General features: G+C 36.2%; 2 protein-coding genes across 2 annotated transcripts in view; one reads left to right on the plus strand and one right to left on the minus strand.

The window, feature by feature from the left end:
- The window catches only part of DOCK2 (dedicator of cytokinesis 2), a 203,530-nt gene that overhangs the window by 74,452 nt on the left and 103,776 nt on the right, over window positions 1-25,302 (plus strand). The window contains exon 27 of the mRNA XM_072873065.1: window positions 4,462-4,557. Coding sequence (XP_072729166.1) covers window positions 4,462-4,557 — 96 coding nt within the window. The remainder of the gene's footprint in view (window positions 1-4,461; window positions 4,558-25,302) is intronic.
- INSYN2B (inhibitory synaptic factor family member 2B) lies at window positions 12,052-19,524 on the minus strand. The gene is made up of 3 exons (XM_072873722.1): window positions 18,137-19,524; window positions 16,524-16,598; window positions 12,052-12,238 (listed from the first exon to the last, which is right to left on the minus strand). The coding sequence occupies exons 1-3, from the start codon at window positions 19,522-19,524 to the stop codon at window positions 12,052-12,054; spliced, it is 1,650 nt and encodes a 549-aa protein (XP_072729823.1).

The following is a 25,302-nucleotide window of genomic DNA, read 5'->3' on the forward strand; positions in this document are numbered from 1 at the left end:
CTTAGGGTTTTGGAGTTGGGGATACAGAAGATCCAAGGCCCGCTGTACTCCAACTGAGAAAGAGATATTGGCAGCATATGAAGGGGTTCGAGCTGCTTCAGAAGTGGTTGGTACTGAAGCACAGCTCCTGCTGGCACCCGGACTGCCGGTGCTCGGCTGGATGTTCAAAGGGAAGGCCCCCTCTACACATCATGCAACTGATGCTTTGTGGAGTAAGTGGGCCACATTAATCACACAGTGGGCTCAAACAGGAAACCCCAGTTGCCCAGGAATCTTGGAAGTGATCTTGGACTGGCCAGAAGGCAAGGATTTTGGAGTATTGCCAGAGGAGGAGGTGACGTGTGCTGCAGAGGCCCCACTGTATAATAAACTGCCAGAAAATGAGAAGCCTGTTCACTGACGGGTCTTGTCGTATTGTGGGAAAGCATTGGAGGTGGAAGGCTGCTGTATGGAGTCCTGTACAACAAATTGCAGAAACTGCTGAAGGAGACAGTGAATCGAGTCAGTTTGCAGAGGTGAAAGCCATCCAGCTGGCTTTGGATATTGCTGAACGAGAAAAGTGGCCAGTACTTTATCTCTATACTGACTCACGGATGGTGGCAAATGCCCTGGGGGGGTGGTTACAGCAATGGAAGCAGAGCAACTGGCAGCGCAGAGGCAAACCCATCTGGGCTGCCGCATTGTGGCAAGATGTTGCTGCCAGGGTAGAGAACCTGGTTGTAAAGGTATGTCACGTAAATGCTCACGTACCCAAGAGTCGGGCACTAAAGAACATCAAAACCACCAGCAGGTGGATCAGGCTGCTAGGACTGAAGTGGCTCAGGTGGATCTGGACTGGCAACATAAGGATGAATTCTTTATAGCTCAGTGGGCCCATGACACCTCAGGCCACCAAGGAAGGGATGCAACATATAGATGGGCTCGTGATCAAGGGGTGGACTTGACCACGGGCACTATTGGACAGGTTATCCATGAATGTGAAACATGCGCTGCAATCAGACAAGCCAAGCAGTTAAAGCCTCTCTGGTATGGAGGACGATGGCTGAAATATAAATATGGGGAGGCCTGTCAGATTGATTATATCACACTCCCACAAACCCGCCAAGGCAAGTGCTATGTGCTTACAATGGTGGAAGCAACCACTGGATTGCTGGACACATATCCTGTGCCCCGTGCCACCGCCCAGAACACTATCCTGGGCCTTGAAAAGCAAGTCCTATGGCAACATGGCACCCCAGAAAGAATTGAATCAGACAACGGGACTTGTTTCCAAAACAACCTCATAGACACCTGGGCCAACGAGCATGACATTGAGTGGGTGTATCACATCCCCTGTCATGCACCAGCCTCCGGGAAAACTGAACGATACAATGGACTATTAAAGACTACACTGCGAGCAATGGGTAGTGGGACATTTAAACACTGGGACACACATTTAGCAAAAGCCACCTCATTAGTCAACACTAGGGGATCTGCCAAGCCAGCTGGCCCTGCCCAATCAAAACTTTTACATACTGTAGAAGGGGATAAAGTCCCTGTATAGTGCACATAAAAAACAAGCTGGGGAAGACAGTCTGGGTTACTCCTGCCTCGGGCCAAGGCAAACCCATCTGTGGGATTGCTTTTGCTCAAGGCCCTGGGTAGGTGGGTAATGCAGAAAGATGGGGAAGTCTGATGTGTACCTCAAGGGGATTTGATTTTGGGTGAGAATAGCCAATGAACTAAGTGATATGATGTTAATTGCTATGTAATACTGTATGTCATCATTTGTATGGTCGCTATATGCTATATCAATGGTATTTCAATAAGAATTGCTGAGATTAATGAAGGGTGAACTTTGATGAAACCAAGAGAAGTGCAGCGGTGATGGAACCAGAACTGGCTTCAGCATGCAACAATGCAACACCACATACCACATCTCCTGCCCAGAAGGACTGTTATGACAGATGGACCCCAAAGTCATGGACTAAGTGAACTCAACAAACATTTTAGAGGGATGGCCCATAGACCAATGGAATCATATCTGTGTGTATATATCAAAGGCAGGAAAGGTGGTGGTGATTAATTGGGATGTATTACAAAAGGTAGAACCTGGGCATGATGTAGATGGTATAGGATAAGGGGTGGATATTGTCCTGATTTCAGCTGGAATAGAGTTAATTTTATTCCTAGTAGCTAATATAGTGCTGTGTTTTGGATTTAGGATGAGAATAATGTTGATGATAACACACTGATGTTTCAGTTGTTGCTAAGTAATGTTTACGCTAATCAAGGACTTTTCAGCTTCCCATGCTCTGCCAGGCACACGAGAAACTGGGAAGGGGCACAGCCAGGATAGTTGATCCAAGCTGGTCAAAGGGCTATTCCATACCATATGACGTCATGCTCAGTATATAAACTGGGGGGAGTTGGCCAGGGAGTAGCAATTGCTGCTCCAGGACTGACTGGGTGTCGGTCAGTGGGTGGTGAGCGGTTGCATCACTTGTTGATTTTTTGGTTGGTTTGTTTTTCCCCTGGGTTTTTGTTCCCTTCTCTCTCTCTCGTTGTTTTCCTTTTCATTACAATTTATTATTATTATGTATTTTTTTCTTTTTCCCAATTATTAAACTGTTCTTATCTCAGTCTATGGGTTTTCTTACTTGTGCTCTTCAATCCTCTCCCCCATCCCACCGGGGGGGGAGAGTGAGTGAGTGGCTTTGTGGTGCTTAGTTGTTGACTGAAGCTAAACCATGACAGAGGTTAACTGTGCCAATACATTCGTTAGGAGGACTAAGATATGCTGCTTCTGCAACACAGAGGCCAAAAGATTCTGGTTACATAAGCCTGAAGCAGTTCTTCAGAAAGCAGTTCTGTTTTACTGTGGAAGAAAGTGCAATTTTATCTCAGAGGTTTTTCAGGTGATTTAAAAAAAAAGAGAAAAATAGAGACAAGAAGAATATTTGTTGAATTTTTAAAGTTGATATGGGGAGAGATGCATTGTAGGTTTTTATTTTTAATTTCACTGTTGTTTCCAGTGTATTTAAAATACAAAGAGCCAATGCATTGTATGGTTTTCATATTATTTGATTGGCATAAACCTTAAAGCTCACAGTATGCATATTGGGAAGCAGAGGAGATGGAAGAGAAAGCTGCTTTGTCAAAGGACTCCAACAAACGTGTCTGCTATGCAGCAACTGTCAGGTGTAGTCTGTTTATAAATATGGGACTGTTCCAGAGAAATTTAAATTAAAAAACCCGAAAACACATAAACCACAAACAAATTATTCTGTGAATACATTGTTCATTTATGGAATGTAGTAACTTCTGAAATGCTGTCATAGGAGAGAAGATCATTTAAGCTTGCATGTGTCATAGTTGCAGGACACAATAGGACTAAATGGTAATAGTAAATAAATAGCTAGATACAAGGAAGGTCTCTATTGTAAGGGATGCTGGCCTGATCCATATTAATCAAAACAGGAGAAAGAAAGAAGACAATGTTGGATGTCTCAGAGGAAAAACAGCATCAGAAGCAGTTTCTCCTGGGGTGGTATTGGAGCTCAGGCACCTAAAATATGGTTAAGAAATCACCATGGCTTTTGTGATTGTGTTGTTCTTTCCATACTTCATGTGATCTTAAAGAGGTGCCTTGTTTGGTGTAAGCTAATTTTTTTTTCCTATTAGAAATTTGTTTAGAATTTTTTTTTCTTTGATTGTTGTATGCTAGTTTCCAAAGTTGCCTAGTGATCAGAGTATGGTAAGTGAAATTGGTGAATATAAGGTTATACCCTTCTGCTCAATGTTTTAAAATAAATAATCAAATGTCCTTCTGCAGCCAACATGCCAGAAATACTTACCATTTGATGTGAGTTGGTGAATATTTGCCATTGGACTGCAAAGGTCACTCAAAACTTGGTGCTGACAGGTGGTGGGTCTCTAGTGTAGTCTCAGTCAGCCAGATTGACCAGTAGTTTGCAATGGGGCCAAAGAGCAGACTGTCTTCAGTTTGTGTCCTCATAGAGCTGCAAAGTGAAATGCAGATAACTTTCTCCTTTAACAACTCTATACTTTGTGATTGCAAGCTAAGAATATTACTGAGCTCCAGACTGCCCTGAGGGTCATTGACACATGTGGAGAACTATGATACAATTTGCCTCAATTATCTGTTACCAGGGTGTTGCTATTAAGTTATAGGATACTCAGTTACTGGGAAAACATGAGTCCCTTGAGTGGGGGATGGCAAACAATGTGAAACAAAAACCAGTTATGGAATAGGTAGGGCTAACATTGGACTATGCAGTTGAAATGAGTGTTCCACTGAAACTGCTGGAACTAAGGAGCAGTGTGAGCAAGAAGAATTAATGTTCTTTCAATAGGGTGGTTATATTATACAACTTGAACTGTCAATGTGGAAATAATTGGTTTCTTCTTTCTTTTACAAGAGATATGGATTTCATGCCAAAACTGTTTTTTCGTTTATAGGCATCAACTTATCACCATATTCAAGAAATAATGGTACAGTTATTACGCACAGTCAACAGAACTGTTATTACAATGGGACGAGATGATCCCTTAATTGTGAGTAATATTTTAATGTATTTTTAATGCTTTGATAATCATTTTATAGTTATCCTGAAAAATGCATATATAGTATTTGTGGAATCTTGTTTGTGGACTTCTTTAGATTTAAAAGAAAAGGTCTAAAGCTTTACTGTTTTCACTCAACTGTGCCACTGTTGTGTCTTTTGAAGTGTAGTTGAATACTGCAAGATTTGTGCATTCTTTAAAAAAGCAAACACTAAATCTAAACTTAATTGCTATTTGTGAAAAGAAGAATGTTTTATAAACCTGCATAAAGAGCACACTTTAACACATTGAAAATAGTGTTTCTACTAACCTAAAGTGGAAATGTCTGAGTAAAACTAAAAAAAAAAAAAAAAAGCTATTTGGAATAGCTTATATAAATAATTGGTGGATGCTTTGTTTCTCCCAGTTTTTCCACATGCTTTACTTTTTGGTGGCTTAGAGTTGCTATGGAACAGCTGCCATTCCTGGCTCTGTTTCTGGAGGAGGAAGATGATGTTCTATGTGCACAGGTAAAATATCTGGGGATGCACTGGCACAGAGCACTCACCTGAGCTTTTTGTGGAGATTCCATGATTTGAGAGTTATATTCAAGGAGAGATTCTGCAATTTATTTAGATTTAAGTACATATCTCATGAGTACTCCTCTTGATTTAGATGATTTGTGAGAATGCAAGCCAGTTGTGTTCAGTGGGAATTATGGAACTTGCCCTTCAGAGGGTGCACTTAAGAGAAGTTGTATATTAACTGTTAGTCTTTATAGATTTACATTATTTTGCAAAATCATGAGCAGCATTTACTTGATTGTTTTGGCCACAAGAGGTATATTGCATGTCTTTTAAAATGTACTTTATTTCCTTGTTTATTTCTGTTGGAAAACCAAAATAACAGTTTTAGATCATTGCCAGTCAGAGCATATGTGTCTCCTAATGATTAGTGTCCTAATAATTGAGTTCTTCAGAGGAGATATTTGCCAATGGTTGCTTCAAACTCCCTGGTGGTAGATCTGCAAGTTTGAGAAATCATATCATTAACTGTTTATCATAACTCCAGTCTATTTTTTGTCTGTGTGTAACCATCTGGTTCGTATGCATGGTCATAACAGGAAGAGGTTTTCAGCGAAGACCCAGTGAACATTGCAGTTCTCTACAGTGTTTGAAAATGTTTTCTGTACTTGCAAACAAAGCATCATATGAGTGTCATGGATGATGTAATCAATCTATTAAGGAGTATTTCTGGATACCCTAAACAGTAAATGAAGAAGAACAATGAAACTGTAGTAATCCTGCAAAAAGTATCCTTATCTATTAGGAAACATTAGGAAATCATTAGGAAACAAGCTGGTTACAGTCAATTGAAATGGCTTGGAAAATAAGTTCATTTTTCTTTGTGTGTTATTCTCTCATCTACTGTAATTTGTTCAGCTGTTTTTACCTAAAAAGATCAAATCCAGGTGAATGTTGAAATGCAGATGTCTGAATGCTCATAGTGCTCATAAACACCTATGCATATGTGTATATTGGGCATTTTAGAGGTTTTTCAAAGCAGAATTCCAATAAATTACAAACAGTTTTCTAGAGCTGAGGCAAGATCTCTCAACAGAATAGTGAAGAAATTGTTTGTAATGAACAAAATAGTCTTTTGCATTCAGAAAGAACTGACAAAATCAGCTTGTTTCATGCTTTGTGTACTACCTTTAGTTCACTCAGTTAATTTACAGGTTTGCTTTAAGAGTTCTTAAGAGGGCTGAACTTGCTGAAAGCCTGAATGCTTAATCTTTTAAAAATGAAGCAGATAGTCAGGAATTATGGCCTTCTGCAGAATGCTTAGGTGAGCTAAATTTACTAGAAGTATGGTGAACTCTGCAAGTACAGGTGAGACATATGGAATAGCTGTAGTCAGACTATGTGCCTGATGTTATATGAATATGAGTGACATTTCAAATTGGGTTACATGTCTTATTTACTTCCAGGAGAACAGAGGGTTACTCTTTAGATTCTTAAATCTGTTACTATGTTTCTGAATATTGCAAGTATTTTTATTATCTTTAAATGTGTAATTTTCTAGAATTTGAAAAAGCTGTGAAAAACAATGCTAATACTATGTTGTACTATGCTATACATAAAAACAATGGTTACAATTTACAAGATCTTTTATTCCTTGCAAGTTTCAATGTCTTGCACCTGATAGAGTACTGGATTTTATTTACCTGAGGGTTTTTTTGCTTTCTGGCAGGGATAAGCACGTTAATTTTCATATTCAGGTGTCCTTTTCACAATCTTCTAGCTTGTCGGCAGGAAGGATTTGGGGTTACAGTTGCCTTTATCTTTTCTTGCTACGATGCCAGTTGAATCTAAGGGAAGGCGCTGCCTTGAGCTCAGCTGGTAACAGCATGCTGTGAGCTTTGTTCATGTAGTCACTGGAAAGGGTCAGGCCGAAAAGGTGTTGGTGATAGAAAAGAAATTTGGCTCTCTGCAACTACTGCAGAGAAGACTTACTTAAATGCCTTCATTGTGATGTTTTGGCGGGTGACGTCTTTAACTGCTGCTTGGTTATTTTCACTATTTAAAAAAAAAAAAAAAGCGCTTTGACTGTTTGTAGTTGTAGATGTGCTTCTAAACTTGTAATAGAGGGACAAGTTTATTGTATGAAATTGGATATTCAAGCTTTATCTTGAATACTTTATGAAATTTAGACTTTTAGTTAAAGGGCATTGTGATGCAGTGAAGTCCCACTACAGTAATTATAGAAGTAAAACGTGTAGAAGCATGTAGAATACAGAAATACTTGTTTTTGGTATTGGCTTGGTTAGACAAACAAAAATATCATAAATCCACCATATACATTTTAAAGCTTTCCTTTGCTACTCCCAAACTTGATTTTGTTCACAGTATCAGTTTAGCATGATGAAAAGAGTGTAGTTACGCTACACAGAAAAGTTTTCAGACAATATTTATATAAGATATTGTACAAATAAAGACTTTGCTGAAAAGAAAACAGTGCGCTCTGTTAACCAAAGCTACTCTAGATAGCATACTTTTGCAAAAACCAACACTCTTTGGGGAAATAATGACCAGAGAAACCATTTTGCAGAGCCGCCTTGGTTGGAGAGTATGATATATTTAAATATACACATGGTCTAGCTAGAAGTTACAGCTTTTTTATTCAGTATTCAAATTTAAATCCTTTCTCTACCTAGAAAAGCTGCAGAATGATTCCATGGAAGACCTATTTATTCATTTCCTATTAATTTTCCTTTTCCAAAGAACAGTTGTTCACTTCCTTTGTAATCTAAATGTTGTTTGTTATTAATTGGCTCCTGAAACCTAAGAAAACTATCTCATTTTATTGTAAAAGATAACATCACATTTAAAGAACCTAGAAATTTACAGAAAATACATTAGATATTACATTTCTTTAGGAAGATGTTTTGTATCTAAGCTAGCATAATTACTAAGTATTGTGGCTTTTTGGAAAGAGCTATAGTGCACAAAACTATGAAAAGCCCTACACGAACTGCTGTTACATGACAGAGAGAAATCAGTATTTTATTCATACATTCTGAATTTTTAAAGAAAGTTAGGCTGACTCCATAAAACAGCAATTTCAAATACAGTAATTTTGGAATATGCCATGTTCTGTGCAATGTTTTATAAATAGCATATTGTAGTTGTCATTTAAATATGTCTTTCAGAGAAGCCTACAATATTTTGTATGCAAGTGCTGTCAAGTAGTTGTGGTTTTGGGATTTTTGTTGTTGGTTTGTGGGGGTTTTGTGGGTTTTTAATTATTATTTTATTTAAGAGCATGTTTGTATGTATTTATAACATTTATTTCCTACTCTGGGAGCTGCTTTTAGGCATTACACCATAATTTTCTAAATCAGATAAATTTTTATGACCAGTACTATTACCTTCTAACAATCGACCAATTTCTATTGCTTTTCCAATCTTGACATCATAAATTGCATAGTGTGTATCTGCTAATTTTTTTATTTCCTATATGAATTAATAATTAATTACTAAACTATTTTAAAAATATTAAAAAATAAAACAAAAAGCAATGCTTACATATTACACTTTCACATAGTTTAGATTCTCCAGTTATGTGTTACAAATTGCTGTGGCTGATGCATACCATGACTGACACTTTCCCACTGTTAGCTTTTAATGTAACAAATAGTCTTTTTCTCCAAGGTTGTCTTTAAAATTTTATGTAGAAAGCCTGTTGTGTGTGACGTACTGTGGAGAAGACTGGGTATAATATCTTCTTGCATTTAGTAGGTGTGGTTTTATTGTGAAAATATGATGCTTATTCTTTTGTAGGAATAATTTACTTCTGGCATACTTTTACTTTATTTTCAGTTAAATTATTGTATGTTTTTTGTTCATGGTAGTCAGAGCCTCTGCAAGAAGAATGAGTGAGTTCTGTCTGTGTTTCAGATAAGCCTTTTGTTTGGACCTTTATGTATTTTAGAACTTGGCTGGCTGTTGCTACTACTGCTGACTCAAAAAAAATCTCCCTTGTACTGAAATCTTGAAGTAGAGAACTCTAGGAGCAACCTGTCTGAAGGACAGTGCTTTAGCAGCATTGTTATTTCATATTTTATTTCAAGGAAAACAGATGTCTTGCAGGGGGTGAATTTAAAAACCCTGAACAGAGGGTAGGCTGAAAGACAAGTGAATGCTCTTAGATTGCAGCATTGGGAGCTGAGAGTCGGCTGGCCTAGATACCTTAAGTGTTTCCCTACTGCTGTGTGTGCATATGCTAAAAAAGATTTCATATTCATGTATGGATAATCCATACTTTACTGACTGAGAGAGAATCATAAAACAACCGACTGAGGAATATGGAAAACAAAGGCTAATTTTGACTGGGAGATAAAGGATTAAAAATTGTTTATAGTTCTGAGTTCCATCAAGATCAGACATTAAAACATAAAACCTGTAAACATTTAAATAATTATGTTTCAGTTTTTCAGAAGTATTGATGTTTGTTCAGGTCATAAGAAAGACTTAGAGCCTTACTTGCAGCTATCTTTGGTTGGACTTTCTTAAACTAAATGGAATATTTCTGTTCTTACATAGTTTTACTGACCCCAGGAATTGATTGGTGCTATGTGGTGAACCAAAATACTGTGGTTTGTTTAAATTGAATAATCTGGATCCTTCGAAAATATATTGAAGGCATCATATTCATTATGTATGCAAAACCAAAATCAGACAGCTTAAAATGAGCTGGTTTGTGCTTATTAACAAAAAGAAAGACTGAAAGATTGCTTTCATATAATAACAAATTATTGAAAATAAGTTCACTACAGAAAAAAACTTACTGGTTTTGCTAGTGTTACACCTGTTGGTATTGCTTATTATTATACCTTTACCATGGAGGATATTAATCTTAAAATGTTATTTTAATACATAAGAAACATTTACACACTAATAAATCCTTCATTATATCAATGATAGAGACTAATGCAAAATAGGAATGCTGTTGGCATACTAGCATAAGCAGTACATGTATTTGAGTGTAGTATAATGATGTGTTCTGATGTAATTCTTACCTTTATTATACCCACAAATTATTACTGAAGAGCTTTTCTGTCTCACTAAAGGCATCCTTTTTGCTAGTAAAAATTCGTGTAAGGCTTTTCTTCTGAAAAGCATTTAAAATAATGATAATTTTGTGCCTGTAATTTCCATACTGACTGAACTTAACATGGAAATGCTTTTTAAAACTGTCAGTCCTTTAGAATTTTGATAAATTGAGCCATGTCACATAGTCTTCATTTAGAAGAGAGTATGTTAGTTTTATCAAAAAACTTAATTCTTCCAGACAAAATTCTTCTGTGCAAAATTGTTTTTAATGTATTTTCAAATGTGTAATTAACCCTAAGAATTCAAGGAACACAAAAGCATACAAAAAGTGTACAGACATTTTTAACTAACATTGCACAATTAATACAATATGATTTAGAAAAATAGGATCCAGGGATTAATCTATGGAAAACCCTGACACCATTTGAACTAATTAACCAGAATCACTTCTAAGAAAAGGTCTGTAGTACATTCCACTAAACATAAAATACATTATTTGGGCTTTATAGTGTGCCCTTTAAACTTGTTTCAGAAAACCTTTCCCTGGTAACTAGATTATTTTTGAAGGAAAGGAATAGATGCATTGACACCTGATAAAATCTTTTAAGCGTATATAATTTTTTTATATAATACAGATAAATTCATTAAATATTATTTTTTGTGATCAATTTTGTGTCATGTATTGAATTACTTATATCTTAAGGCCAAAAAAATGCATCTTGGGATATTTTGGTATAGTGATACAGGTCTTAGATGGACAAATTGGGTGAGTGGTTTAGCAAGACAGTAGCCAAAGTGGTTAGTCCCCTCTATTCAGCAATTGCGTTATGACATCTGAGGCATTGTGTCCAGTTCTAGGCTTCCAGGTAGATGAAAGACATCAACTCACTGGAGGGAGACCACCAAGATGGCTGTGTCCTGCATAACATGTGAAGAGAGGCAGTGAAAACTGGATTTGTTGAGTCTTTAAGAAGTGAAGGCTTAGGAGAGGGGTCTTATTATCTGTCTAATTTTTCTCAAAGGTGTATTTGGATAGGGCAAGATGTAATGGACAAAAGTTAGAACACATGAAATTCAGATTAGATGTTAGGAAAAAATTTAGAACAGCTTGCCCCAAGGGGTTATGGAGTCTTGTCTTTGGAGATACTCAAAACTCAAATTCACCTAATTGGACCTTGCTTGACTAGGGAGTTAAGACTAGAATTACTGAGATAATCTCTTGTTTTATGATTCTATGATTCTTTTCAGAGAAGTCTATTAAATGGCTGAAACTTCTAAATGGTTGCTTTTTAAAATGAACCAAAAAAAGAGGACAGAGTAAAACTTAATCTGAAATTCTTTTCTTGTTGTTAAATATTAGATGATAGCAAGAAAAATATTTCAGGGGGGATGTGAAATAATTGTAATTGTCTCCTTTGAGGAGAGATTTGTTCGAACGATGTAGATTCCCCTCAATTTGTTCTTGATTATGTGGTTTATTTAAAGATTGATGAAGTTCTTTCCTTTTAGTCCATGTTGGTTATAAATAGGAAATGAAGACTGTGTGACACCCTTAGCTTTGTCTACCATTGTATTTTAAAGTAGAGATTTAAACCTTGTTATTTTTGGAAAGTTGAAAAAAAAAAAGAAGTCTTTACAAAGCATATGAAAGTGTCCTTGGAAAAAATGAGAACGCTTCCTTTTGAAAGAAACAATTTCATTTTGAAAATAGCATCTTCATGCACCTTTATTCAGTGAGATGATTTAAGTAAATTCAATTATTTTGATTTTTCAGATACTCTAATTAAACATTCTTTAGCTTTGATTTCATAATAGCACATTTTCAGGTGCATGCTCTCAAACCTCTTTCTGTTCTAGTGTCTTTTGAAATGTAAAAGGATCCATAAGGAAGTCAAATCCACCAGAAGCATTTTCTTTTAACCTTTTTTGTTTTTCTTCTTAACTCCTTTTTCTCGGGAGCTGGATGATCAGATGGTGGCTTCTGAGGTGAAGCTGAAGCTGGATTTTGCTCTGCATGATCCAGTGTTTTCAAAATCTGATGAAGTCTTCCTTCTTGTTGTCTGAAGTCATATTCTACACTATGGAAAAATGAAGAGATTTAAGCTAGTAAGTGAGAAATTCCCTCATTAAACATGTGGAAAGGATGCTTACCTCATTAGAATGATTTTGCATTATTCAGTATTAAAGCCTGGTTAAAATGCAAGGCTGTATAGGTTGCTGCTTTGAAAATAAGTTCCTCTCTTAATCTTTTCTGAGGGAAACCTTTTTCTTTATATGAGTTGAGAACTCCAGCATTGTGCCCAAAACAATGGGACAAAAACTAAGGGAGAAAAAATGAAAATGTACTAGGATGACCTTTCAATGCATTTTATTCAATGGTCAGATTTTGATACTGTAATTTAATTCAGTTATATGCTTGGCATGAATCCGAAACTCTCACATGCTTAACTTTAGTAAATGTGCATGTTTCCCACTAGGAGACCTGCTAGGACCAAAAATACATGAAATTAAGCAAATACGTAAATCTGAGATAAGTGGTATTAGTTAACAGGAAAGTAGAATGTAACTCACTTTCTCCATTGAAACCCATAATTGTTATTGATGTCAAATGAGATCCAAAAATGTTAGTTAGATAAGAGCAGATATGTGCATGGAAATAAAGGTAAGGTTCAAAAGAATCGATGTGGACAGTGGTTAAGCAGTCTGAATCAACCAGTACATTTAAACAAAAGCAAACAAAGAAAAAAAAAAGAAAAAGATGCAGTGGTGTACAGTTTTTCTTTATCTCAACCATCTTTTCTGGGCAGGAGTGGGAGTTGTATCAGCTATGTCTGCTGTGGAGGTTTTAGCAGGTGGAGGGGAGAGCAGAAAGGAGCTGGTTGTATTTTCCATAATGCAAGCTCTTTGGGAGGAAAAAGGCATCATCAGAGGGATGCTGGGATGTCACATTAAGGCCCTGAACCTGGTTTGGGCACTGAGTAGAAGAAATCTGTAAAATTAGTAAATATGCATATCTTTAAACACTATTAATTGTGAGTATTTGTATGTATATAGAAATCCATAAAAATTGTTGAATAATATGTTAAAATTAACTAGAAGCTTGTTTCCCATATAATTAAAAAGTTTTGGGTTTTTTAATGAAGTGAAATAACTCAGCTGGCAAAAAGAAAGCAATAGGATTATTCTAATTTAGAAGAACTAGAGAGGGACCTCTGGACAGGGATCAATACATAATAAATATAAAAGTAGTAGAAAATGATATAAATGACAAATCTGCTCAGTGTATGCAATTTTATTGGCTTATTGCTAAAACTGCAACTTAATAGTTTTCAGTAGTCACAGATCATGAGCACTGAAGAATGAAATGTTCAGTTTATAGCATATGTAAGTATAGCATCTGCTCATGTTCCTTTTTTCTTCCCTTCTTCAAAGTTTCTAATTTAATGTTGGAGAGATCATCTCTAGAGGCAAGAGATCAATTCAGTCTTCATTTAATATTGTCCCTTATATGCTGAGATAACTGTTTGGTTTTGGTTGCTACTTGCATTTATTATAATACAAAAATTTATCTTACAGGATCTAGATTGAAGTCCCAAGTCATCTCACACAACCCTGCTGGATAGTTAATAAAACAACTTACAGCCACTATATTCCTGGCCACTGTTAGACTGAAAAGCACTTTATTAGTTTACCAATCAGTGTAATCCACACTTGGATTGATAGGAGATTAGTATATTGTTTGACTTGGAGACTGCTTAAAATGTGCATGATAAAGATGGTTCAAAGACAGTAACCCAACATTCTGCTTTTACAGTGTTTGAATCACTGATGAGTTAGGTTCTGTAAGAGCAGGAAAACAGTGAGCAAGATGAAACACTTGATTCTATAATTAATGACAACAGTGATGCTACGTTAGTGGAAGAAATACTTGCATGGATCTTTTAGGCTACTAAAACACATTGCATGGGTTTGCCTAGAGCAAAAACTGACAACAATTACTTCTTTCAGTATGTTGTCTAATGCATATGTTACAAACTTCAAATATTAGTTACTTGGAATGCTTTTTTCATAACCATGTCTTGTGGAACATCTCTGTAAAGTGAAAACTAGTATGTTTCCCTGCTGTCTTCTGTTTTGTCTCTTAAAACTAGAAACTCTTCAGAGGAACTGTGTTCTCTTGTACGTATTCTACTAATCATTGCACTGTAAGCCTCCAGGCACCATTATTGTTATAAACTACCTAGTCAATCAAAAAGCCACATAAATGTTTTGTTACATCCTCTGTTCTTTCCTTCAGATACTTGTGCTTGTTGCTCAGGATCTTTCCTGTATTGAAACTGTGTAAATTAAAAACGCAGGGTGAGCATCATAATTTATTATTCTGAAGAGAGAAGGCATCCTGTGGTAAAGGGTAGTTTGTACATAAATTCTAGAGAGTGACCTCTGTTCCTGTATAGTCCAATAAAAATGCACAGAGATTGATTGTTCAGAGACAGTGACCAAGTAAAGAAAATCTGTTTTTTCCTGGATCTTCCTTTTTATACAGATTCAGTCTTTGCTCTTGGGTAAGTCATGTAACTTCCGGGAGTACCCAGTGGACTGTGGAGAAGACTAATGTCATCTCAGAGAAGTTGTGGCGTTTAATTCGTGACACATCAATTACTTTGAGATTTCATTACCAGAGATTTAGGACACAAGTACTTCACTGAGTTGTATGTTGAACAATAGGTTCCAACGCTATGTCCAACCCTGGCTTTATCTAACTAGCTTCTTAAGCTCCTTAATAAATTTCACTTGTGGAAAATGCGGTGTGAAAAACACTTCCATATGGATATAGTCTATTCGTTATATCCACAAAAAAAATTAAAGTCATAGTGCTTACAAACTGGCGAAGCTAATGGTCTGCCATATCCTTTGAAATAAAGGAAAAGTTTTCAACCTAAGAGAGAAATTCTCTTGCCCTTATTTTTGTAAATGTAAATGTTTAAATATCTAAAACCTCTGGAATACTAATACATATGAATATCTTTGAAGGGATAAAAAATTTCTAGGAGATGTTTCAAATCAACTTCTCAATTTTGCAGTGTAATGTTTAACTTCAATACCTGATCTTCACAATATGTGACTGGCAAGGTCCTTTTCCACTCAGCTTTTTCTAAAAGAATAAACTTTAAAACAGTACAGAACATCAGAAATGTGATATGTATAGCAAGGAAAATGAACATGTGATTTAATTAATTAGCTCATCAGCTGCAAAGTCCTTTAAAGTGTCCGTCACAAAAAAGGAATGAAAAAAGACAGGATTTAAATAGCAGTATTACAATTTCTTCGCTACCTTTGGTTTGAATACATATTCTCTACCTCTCCAAATTAGGCCTAAGATATATGTAAATTTTGACCATGCATTCATCTTCCTCTTCATTCTCTTAAGTCTGCAGTGTGTGGCAGTACTGGAAAGGATCTAAAATGGTGAAGCGTGAGCTTCAGCTCTAATTATGCTGCATTTGCGCAATATATTATTTAATATTCTGTGAAGAGCCCAATGAATCTTATAGAATCAAATAAGTGAAGATGTGTGTTTTCAGCCTTATAACTGGGGTTGCAGAGATTGGATAATGTGTTTATAAATTGGTGGAAGCCCTATAAAATGCCTTGCTGAGTGGACAAGCTACGTGTACAGTATAACCAAGACTTTGTACCTGCTAGCTTTTTGGTTAACGGCTGGCAAGCTGAAGACTCTTACAGGGTGTTTGTATAGACATAGCTTTTGATACACGTACAGCTTCCAGAACACAGTACTACATGGTTTTTTGGTCATAACAGTTTAACATAAACTGCACTTTAAATGTGGAGTAACTTACACTCAAATTGTACTCTCTCAAAATAATAACAAATAAACATTTACTGAGGTGAGAAGTGTGGGAGTTTTGTTTTTGTTTTGCCCGTAAACATGAACTGTAGCTATAGCTTACTGGCATTTGGAGAACTGAGTGTTCATCTTTTCCAAGATCTAAATTTATTACAGAAATCCTAGCTTTGAAAATGTAACACACAAAGGGAATTTCATCATCAGAAATGGCATCAAAGGTTTTCAAAGCATGCTAGTAATAATAATGCTGTGAAACATTAGTGGGAAATTTCTATTTAGATTCTCAGAACTACAGTACCTCTTTCAGATAACACCAGTATTAATTGTTTTCTACTTGGGAAAACAAAAAAACCACCTCACACATACCATTTGGTCTTTTGTTAGAAACTGGATTAATAATAATTGAGACCTTTTATAGCTGTGAGCAAAACATTGTGTTGTACATTTGTGAGAGAGATACAGACAATACAAAATTGTGTGAAGGAGTGAAGTACCTGTAAATGATACATGCGGTGTTCTGACAGGTGCTGCAGTTGTTGAGGTCTTGACCAGTGTGATAGAAGTTACGCCTGTAACAGACAGTAGTTCATGTAATGTGTATTTATAGATACATTAACAGATCTCTGAACCTTTCATGAATAAAAGTAATTCTGTTCACCACTTCTATTATCCTTACCAAAAATTCTAGTGTCACATTCTAAATTAGAAGGTTGCTTTAGAAAACCCAAACCCTATGTTGATTTATGGTTTTGTCTTGTATCTTTCCCACCTCATGCTCTTAAGAATCTGGTTGTTGGTTCTTGCATGAATACTTGTTATGAAAACACTTAGACATGTGACTGCTTCTTATAAACACACTTTATAGTATTTGAATATCCATGCTTTCGGTGAATTCAATCTGATCTCTACCCTTATGCTGTCCATTCTTTACCCTTTTCATGTTTCCTCACTTGAGTATAAAGAAGTCAGATTTTTACTGCTGATAGTGTACAAATTTGGAGCGTTGAGAAAACAAGAAAAATGACTTTCATACTTAACACCAACTAGAGTTGAATTATTTTTGTGATGGAGAGATCTGCATTAGAAACAGTTTGAGGTTGGTGGCTCATTATGTCTGAAGGATGCATAACACTTCTATTTAGCAAGTTTTATTTGAATTAGGGGAGTTCAGTTGGTACCAAAATAATTTTCTGATTGCTTTTGGAATTAAAGTGGAGGTTCTTCACATGCATTGCTGTGCTACCTCCACAAGTACTTGGAATGTTCAGTTTTACTGCTAGATGATTCTAGCAAGGTGGATTGAAACTTATCATTGAATTTCAGTGTGAAACTTGAAGATATTTGGCAAAATTTTTGGTTTTGACTGTGTGGTAACTGAACAGAAATGGACTATAAATATTGCTGAATAATCTGACTGTGCTTCACTGCAAGTTACTCTTTGTAACGGTCAGATTTGCAAACATAATTGAAACTTGTCTGCTCTGTCATACATAACTACATGTAGGGGAGAAGGAGTGGGTATTTTTTTCTGTAACTTCCTAAAGAACCGTAGTCAGGTGGTAGTTGTATATGCTTTAGCCACTAATACTTTTGCTTGCTTATGAAGGCAGTAAAAATTTATTGAACAGAAGCACATTTTTGCTGATATAAACTGTTTCAGCAATAGGACTTCTTTGGCACTAAATGCATATCTGACCTTGCTAGTAAGAGATCGTTGGCTTGCCATAGGTTTCTACTATACTACATTAGTATGTTAGACTGTTGGGTTTTGTTGTTCTACTGCATACAGATTTCAGGTAGATGGAGACTGCCAGCTCTCAGGTGTTAGTGGCTTTGTATCTTACACCATAAATCTAAACAAAAAAGGGATTTAATAAACTATGTCTCACTCTGGCTTTAGTAAAGGCAGTGTCAGCTAAAGCCAAACTATAAAGACACTTGCTTCCCTGCCGAGGCCCAAATACCAGAAAAAGGGCATAAGATACCATTTTTGCAAACTTATCTTTAAATATCTCAGGAAAGATTTTTTTTCAGTAGCAAAGGTTAAAAGAATGCTAACATCTACTTCACACTTCTGATGAATTACTAATATTAAAATGCACCATACCCTTCACTGAGGGCTCTGGATTTTTCCAGGTCTTGGATTACATTCAAAAGGACTTTAATCTTCTCCTGGTTCAACTGCAAGGATTCCTCTACAGACTGCAGCCTGCCTTGTAGGGCACAGAGTTCGCCATGTGCCAAATGAATTTGATTTATTTCGTTAATCTCTTTGTTGGTTTGTGGTTTTATTTCATTCCTTGGCAGATAAGACTTTATGTGAAATCCTTCTAAACAGCTGTTACACTGGGAAACATCTGACTGGGTAGAATTTTTCTCAATTTCAGTATTACATGACAGAACAGATTTTGATGCATTACTGCTGGTCAATGACCTTATTGTATGATCATCATTTGTTAATGTCACACAGCTGGAATCTGTTTTGTGCTCTCCTGCCTGTTGATAGTCTCTGAGGAAACAAGGAGATGAACTGTGATTTGATGGAGGTGATAATGGAGTAGTTTCCTTACTGCTTGCATCTTTGCTGGCTACAGGCAACTCAGAATCACTATCACTTTTATCTGCTTCACAAGAGCCAGAATGAGGATTATGTTCACTGCAGTTAGTTGAATTGCTTAGGCAAGGGTATACTTTTTCAGAGTTAGATGACAGCGTGCTGTTTTCATTATTTTCATTGCTATTTATGACAGTAGAAGAATGCAGTGAATTACTTAAATTCATAGTTGTGTCTGGTGCATCCATAGAAACATTGCTGTCTTGTGGAAAACTCACATGTATGTATTCAGGCATCTGTGTAGAAACAGTTGTCTTCTCTGATACTGAGAAATCATCTGAGTGGATAGGTCCATTGCTCTGTGCATTTGATGGTCTTTGACTTAACTGAACATCCAGCTCACTATTCCTAAATCCATCTTCCAAATGATTAGTTATTCTTAAGTAACAGAGATCTGAAGACATAGTGTCTTGTTCAGAAAGATTGCCATTTACTAGGATCGAATTTGCAGGCTCAGTTGGCATTTCTGTTAATGATTTGCTTACTGTCAGCTTTTTCTTTTTAAAAACTGGGAAGTGTTTCCTGAGGCTAGGAGATGTTTGTATGGCAATATTCTGAAGGCCCTTCTGAGGCCTTGGAAAAGATGGAGATTGATCTAGCAAGAAATTGTGATCCCTAAATATTTCTGGTTTTCCAGTCATGAATGCTGTATCTTGGGCAGGATTAGTATCCAGTTCTGTCTTTGTGTTCACACCATCATCCTTGAATCGAACTTGCTGAGATTTGGTCCTGCGGTGGTGTGGCTGTCTCATAAAATCAGCTGAATCCAGACTGTTCCTTTTCAATAGCACTGGGCGCATTTTCATGTTTTGCTGGGCCATTAAATCGCAATTTAAAGTCTGTAAGTAACGTGTTTCTTTGCAACCCATTTCATTTGTCATTCGAACTGTATATTAAGATTGTTCCTAAGATGCAAATGAATACCTTACTCTTGAAGAAGCTAAGCTTTTCATTCTTTTTGTTATTATCATGTATACTTTTAACTGACATGTTCTCTTTAGGGATGCTCTTTCAAATGTTATTGCTGATTAGACGAAACACTAAGATAAAGATATTAAATATCAAACTTAAGGAAAGATTTCTTGTAGCTAGGGAATGCAGAAATCCTCGTGTTCAGAAGCTAACATGATCTTAGTACAAAATTGCAATAGGCTGTTATGCTTACAGTTAACTAATTTAAAGGTAAGGTTGAGTCTATGGCTTTCATGACGGCTCTTATTTGACAGTTAGCTCTCCATTAGTGATCCAGCTTTTTTTATGATGGACCAGTCACATATGTTTTATTTGCGTGTTGCCTAAACAACAAGCATAATAACTTTTGGGGGTATTTTCATTTGTGATGCATAGTTTTACTGATGGAATATATCCATTAATACCAAACTGAATTGCATTCTTTAGAGAGAGTTTTTCTTCTTCAGCCATCTTTTTAATGTTGCAAATGAAACTAAGCTTCCAAACAGTCAAGCAAAATGTAACCACTTCTGACCAGGCAAAAATACAGCATCCAGTGGGTTTCAGTAAGAGAAGTTAATGATATGTAGTTGTTACTTCAGTTCACACAAATACAAGGCCAATCATATCCAAGGGACTGTTTCATTTGGGGAAGTTCTGTAAATATTTTGGCATCAGAAGAGTGGTCCAGACCAAATAACCAGCAAATGCAGAATAACAGGAAATGTTTCCTAAAAGTAAAAAGACAACAGTTGTAGATGAACAAACTGCCAAACACTGTAATTTTATTCTGCTCTCTCCCAACAACTTTTCATCTCCAGTGGTTTTGTAACTTTGGCATTGAGATACTTGTATAGAAACTGAAAAATGTTTTATAATTTTGAAGTGCCTAAAGTTTTCATATGAAATACAAACCACCAAAAATGGATATAAAATATTCAGAGTGGTAGTTTTCTCTTTGTGATCAGTACTCATGTGCAGGCCTGAATCTGGTCCCAAATATAGATCTTAAAACTTAAATCTTCATATTTGAAAATGGCTATTAAATCTTGTTATGGATGAAATATCAAAAAATCTGGAACAATAGAAAGGTGAGTTCTTTATTTGAAGGCAAATAGAGGTTCAAACAAAACTCAGAATTTTTTTATTTTTTTAGAGTTGCTCATTTTGAAGTCTTCAGATTTGAGTACAACTCTTGGTCAAGGAGAAATAAATTTATTTAAAAGTGTGATTAATGCAAATGGAACCTTTTCTGCGGAGATGCAATCTCTTTCCCATGCAGGATCAATTATTTGGGAATCAAGACTGAAAATGGCTGCACATACGTGTAAAGTGTTCTACACAGTTTGCATGCAGGAGACTGGCCTGTAAAGCTGTGGTTTGTCATGTTTGTCCAGAGCTCATAATGAAAAAACAAACATTAAATATTTTGAGTGACCACTAAAACTTACATTTCTGAAAAACAGGACAATAATATAGTCATAATGAACATGTATTACATTAGCAAGACTGGAGGAAAGAAAGAGAATATTTTATTATGGAGTCAGCTGTTACCAAAATTTTACTTGCAAGTATTTTAGTCTTTTTCAAGTGTAATATAACCACTAATCTTTTTTGTAGCCCCCAAAATAAAGCTTCGACCCATTTGTCACAGCTGGCACTTCAATTATGAGAATGTTTGCCACAGAGACATTTTATTCATAGTTAAGGTGTAATGAGCATTTACCACTTTCAAGTTCTCTGTATTTATTCTATAAAAACAGTATTATTAGTGAAATTTGAAGTGCTAATGAATTGTCACTCTAAATGCAGATTATGGATGCATCCCCTGCATTGTGTACCGGGATGGGTTGTTCGTAAGTTTGTGCTCAAATGGATGATTCCTTTAAGCTAGGCAGTCACACCCAGGCTGTTTAATGGTATGTTTTACTGATTGAAGGGTTGTGCAATGTATCGTTTCCTCTTTCCTGGAATATGAACCCATGTGCTATGATGTGTTGACTGGTGGCACAACAGGGTATGGGAAAGACATGTAACAATGCATTGCTAATGAACATGTGATGTATTAGAGCTGCAGTAAGAAAATATAAAGGCAGTAAAAGTGAAAACTAAGTCTTGCACTTCACCCATGTGAGTAGACAGCTTCACATATGACTACCAATCACATAGGCCAAAACTAATCTTGTTGCTTCAATATTTTTATGTCAAAATGTAAGTTACTTTGATAGAATTTTGCTGGCAACCTTCCTGTTACAAATTGATTTGCTATGGCTTCCTGAGATAGGACATACAGGTGAGTGCATGCCATATATAATTTGTTCAAATTATCTACATTTAACTTCTATGCATTTTAGCCAGGACTTCTTACTCCAGGTTTCTACGGTGTTAAGGATGGTTCTGCTGTTTCTTACCCAAATAATCTGTGATAGACTTCCTCACAAATGTGAATTCTCCTGCCCAGATCATTCCAGAATAGTGTGAGCCAAAATTCGGTACATGCAATGAATAGTGCTGGACTAGTAGCAGATTTCAAGTCCTGAATTTAAAAACTCACTCATGACATGTACCTGTACGTAAAATCTCTTTCCTGTATTTTTAATGTTATGCTAAATCTGAAATCAACTGCTAGAGTAGAATAGGGATAAGAGGATAAATCTCGTATCATCCACTAATTACTGGAGAATTTTTACAGTTTTTGTTTGAGAATGTATCCAAATATTGCACTAGCATTCTTCACTTCCCATCACAGCTGCTGTGCTCCAGGCAGATGGACTACTTTAAAAGTTATATTTGCCCAGTTAAATTCAGAAAGAAGCTTTAGAAATCTAATCCTTTGTGTTTTAAATACAAGTAATACGCCCTTAAGGGTTTTAGGAGAGCTCACTACTTTGGCTATAGAGGCATGTGAGCGAGATTCTTGCATTCTTAATTTGCAAATTGCTATTTTAATTTTGTGTGATTTTTAGCTACCTTGGCATCCACTAGTCTGGAGTTCATAGGAATTGTTGTACTGAAAGTTTTGATGCTGTTATTTATATTAAATCAAGCTGAAATTAAAAGAAATATATGTATTTCTCAAATATTTGGATTGAAAACCCAAACTAGTGAATTGCCATGAGTTCTAGGTGTCTGTGTTTAGATTAACAAATCAAAGTAACATTGCCAATTACTAAGTTTAAATAACATTTTCCCTTGCCCTGGATATAATTCCTCATTCTTTTCTGGCACAGGAATTTACAGGTCTTGTTTTGCTCATTATTTCACATTGACTGAAGTATGAAAAATTCTAAAGATCTATTTTATAGAAATGCTTTCAACGTATTAATTTAACTTATGTCACTCATAACAAAAAGCATATGTCAGTTTCAAATTTATGTCTTGTAATAATAATAACAGTTTTGGTAGGAGGAATTTACTGGGATCTAATGTCTGCCAGGGTTCCATGACCTTGTATCCAGCTATCCAACCTCTTCCTCCCCGTCCCTTCCCTGGGCAGCTGCTCATCCGTCCTGAGGAAATGCCTTGTGCCTTGGTTGTTTTGCTTAATTAGCACTGTGGATTTGTTCCAATCTCTTCATTCACTGGTTGTTGAAGCAAGTGGCCTATTAGGTGCTTGATAGTTAATGTTATTTTTAAATGGTGCATATTTCATGCTCCTCTTCTCAATGTTTTGAGTATGTGAATCTGACTGATAGATATCATTGCATTTTTTTCTGTTATGCTTGGCTTATACTGTTAAAGCAAATCTTGATTTTTAAAGTCTCTACATGCTTTGCGCACACACTTCTTAATGGTGATAGTTACTCTCCAGCATAAATTTATTGTAGCTCCAGTGTAATTATATTCGAGGGTGTAATAAGTGAATTGCCTGGAAAAGACTAAGGTGCAAAGCGTGCCACCTCAAACAGGAATGGAACTGGTTTTCCACTCTCAAGATTGTGTTTTTCAGTTCTTAGAAATGCACACACAGTTTAGTTAGCCAGCCAGGCAGAGGAAATTTGACCACAAGAGACAGTTATATCTTTTTATATTAATTCTTCTATCTTTCCTGCCTCTGCCTTCCTGATTTCTTGAAAGGTGTTAAACACATTTTTTGGTTCATATTTCGGTTTAATGACTGAAGCTGTGGGTAGAGGAGTGCAGCTGGTAAGGATAAGTGGAGATTATGGGAAACTGCACGAAGTGAAAAAGCATCTAGCAAATGGCAGTAGGGATTTTGGAAGAGTGCACATGTGAGAGTGTGGCGGTTCTGGGGGTTTTCTGCATTTTGTGGAAATAGTTAAGTATTTGACATGGTTTTCAAACTCATTCAGTTGCAGTTTGACACCTTAATTTTCCAGTTTATTAGTTTGCTCAAAAAGAAGTAGTGTTTTTCCTTGTAGCGGAAGTGTGACGTATTTGTAGTATTTTGCTTTTCTTTTATGCATGTGTTAAAGGCAGTATTTCTTGAAAAACAAGTTTTGAGACACCCTCTTCAATAAATAAATAAAGTCACTAGGCTAAAAGTATTTTGTGAGGGCTTTCAACAGGAAGATGATTAGTGTAATTTACTTTGTTGTACTTTTTGAGCATCAGCACTTTAAGCTTCCTGATTCACTCTAATTTCACTTCCAGATGATCTATCCACCAAAGTTTAAACAGCAGATGAATTCAAGCATTATAGTTATAATGATAGCTGACAGAGCTCTAATAACTGTAAGATAATATATTCAGACTGAGTAGTTTTGTCATGTCTGATTTGTGGTTTATCCTGTACAATATAGAATTTCTATGATATGCAGCTAGATGGACATTTTCATTTTAAAGAGTCATCTTGATTTATTTAATTATGGTTTGTGTTTGATAATAATCTGTTTCCTAGGTGGGATAATCATGATCCTCAGTTTCTAAGAAATTTTCTGACTCTCACTTTCCCTTCATGTTGCCAGTCTCTTCGATTTTCCTAAACTATTGGTGGGACAAGAAGCTGCATGTGTTGTGGCCATTCTGAACTGCATGCTTGTTAATGGCTGGATAACAGACTAAACACTGCAGAGGACTTATTCCATAATGCAGGTTCACCCTGCCTTTCAAAAAGAAAAATCAGTGTCTGAAATCAAACTTTTTTGATTAACAATTATGAATTAATGCTTTAAGTGCATTGGTTTGGATGTCCGTTGTCTTCATGTTCATTTTCTATCTCTGTCAGGAACTTTGAGAATAGATGTTGGACAAGCTGTTTAATTTATCCATATCTCTTCTTTTTATAAAATTCGTGTTGGCTTTTTCCTTAAAATAATGAGAAATGTTGAGGATAAGTTTAGCTATGCGTTTGAAATCCCTGCAGACTAAACTGAAACATACATTACCAGATAGCATGAAGAGCTAGAGATGGATTTAAAACCATTGGGATTGGATGATGGTAAAAATTCTCTCCTTTCCCCTTTTCCTGCCCTTTTGTCACAATAATAGAACCTTAGCTGAACTGCATTGCGTTCCCCTTGTCCCCAGGCCTAAATGTAAACAATAGTTTGAAGTTGACTGTCTTTGTTCTCCCTCCATCCACAGACCTGAGCCAAGTTTAGGTGCTTTGCCTTCTTTCTCCTTTTCAGTGCAGTGCAAGTTTTAAAACATGCATGTTGGCGAAAATATAATGAGATTGCTACGTATTTTTCTTTTGAGATGTAAAACTTACAGCTGGGATGAAAAAATACTCTATCCGATGTGGT

The sequence above is a fragment of the Ciconia boyciana genome, chromosome 9 (genome assembly GCF_034638445.1).
Source record: "Ciconia boyciana chromosome 9, ASM3463844v1, whole genome shotgun sequence".
Taxonomy (NCBI): Eukaryota; Metazoa; Chordata; class Aves; order Ciconiiformes; family Ciconiidae; genus Ciconia; species Ciconia boyciana.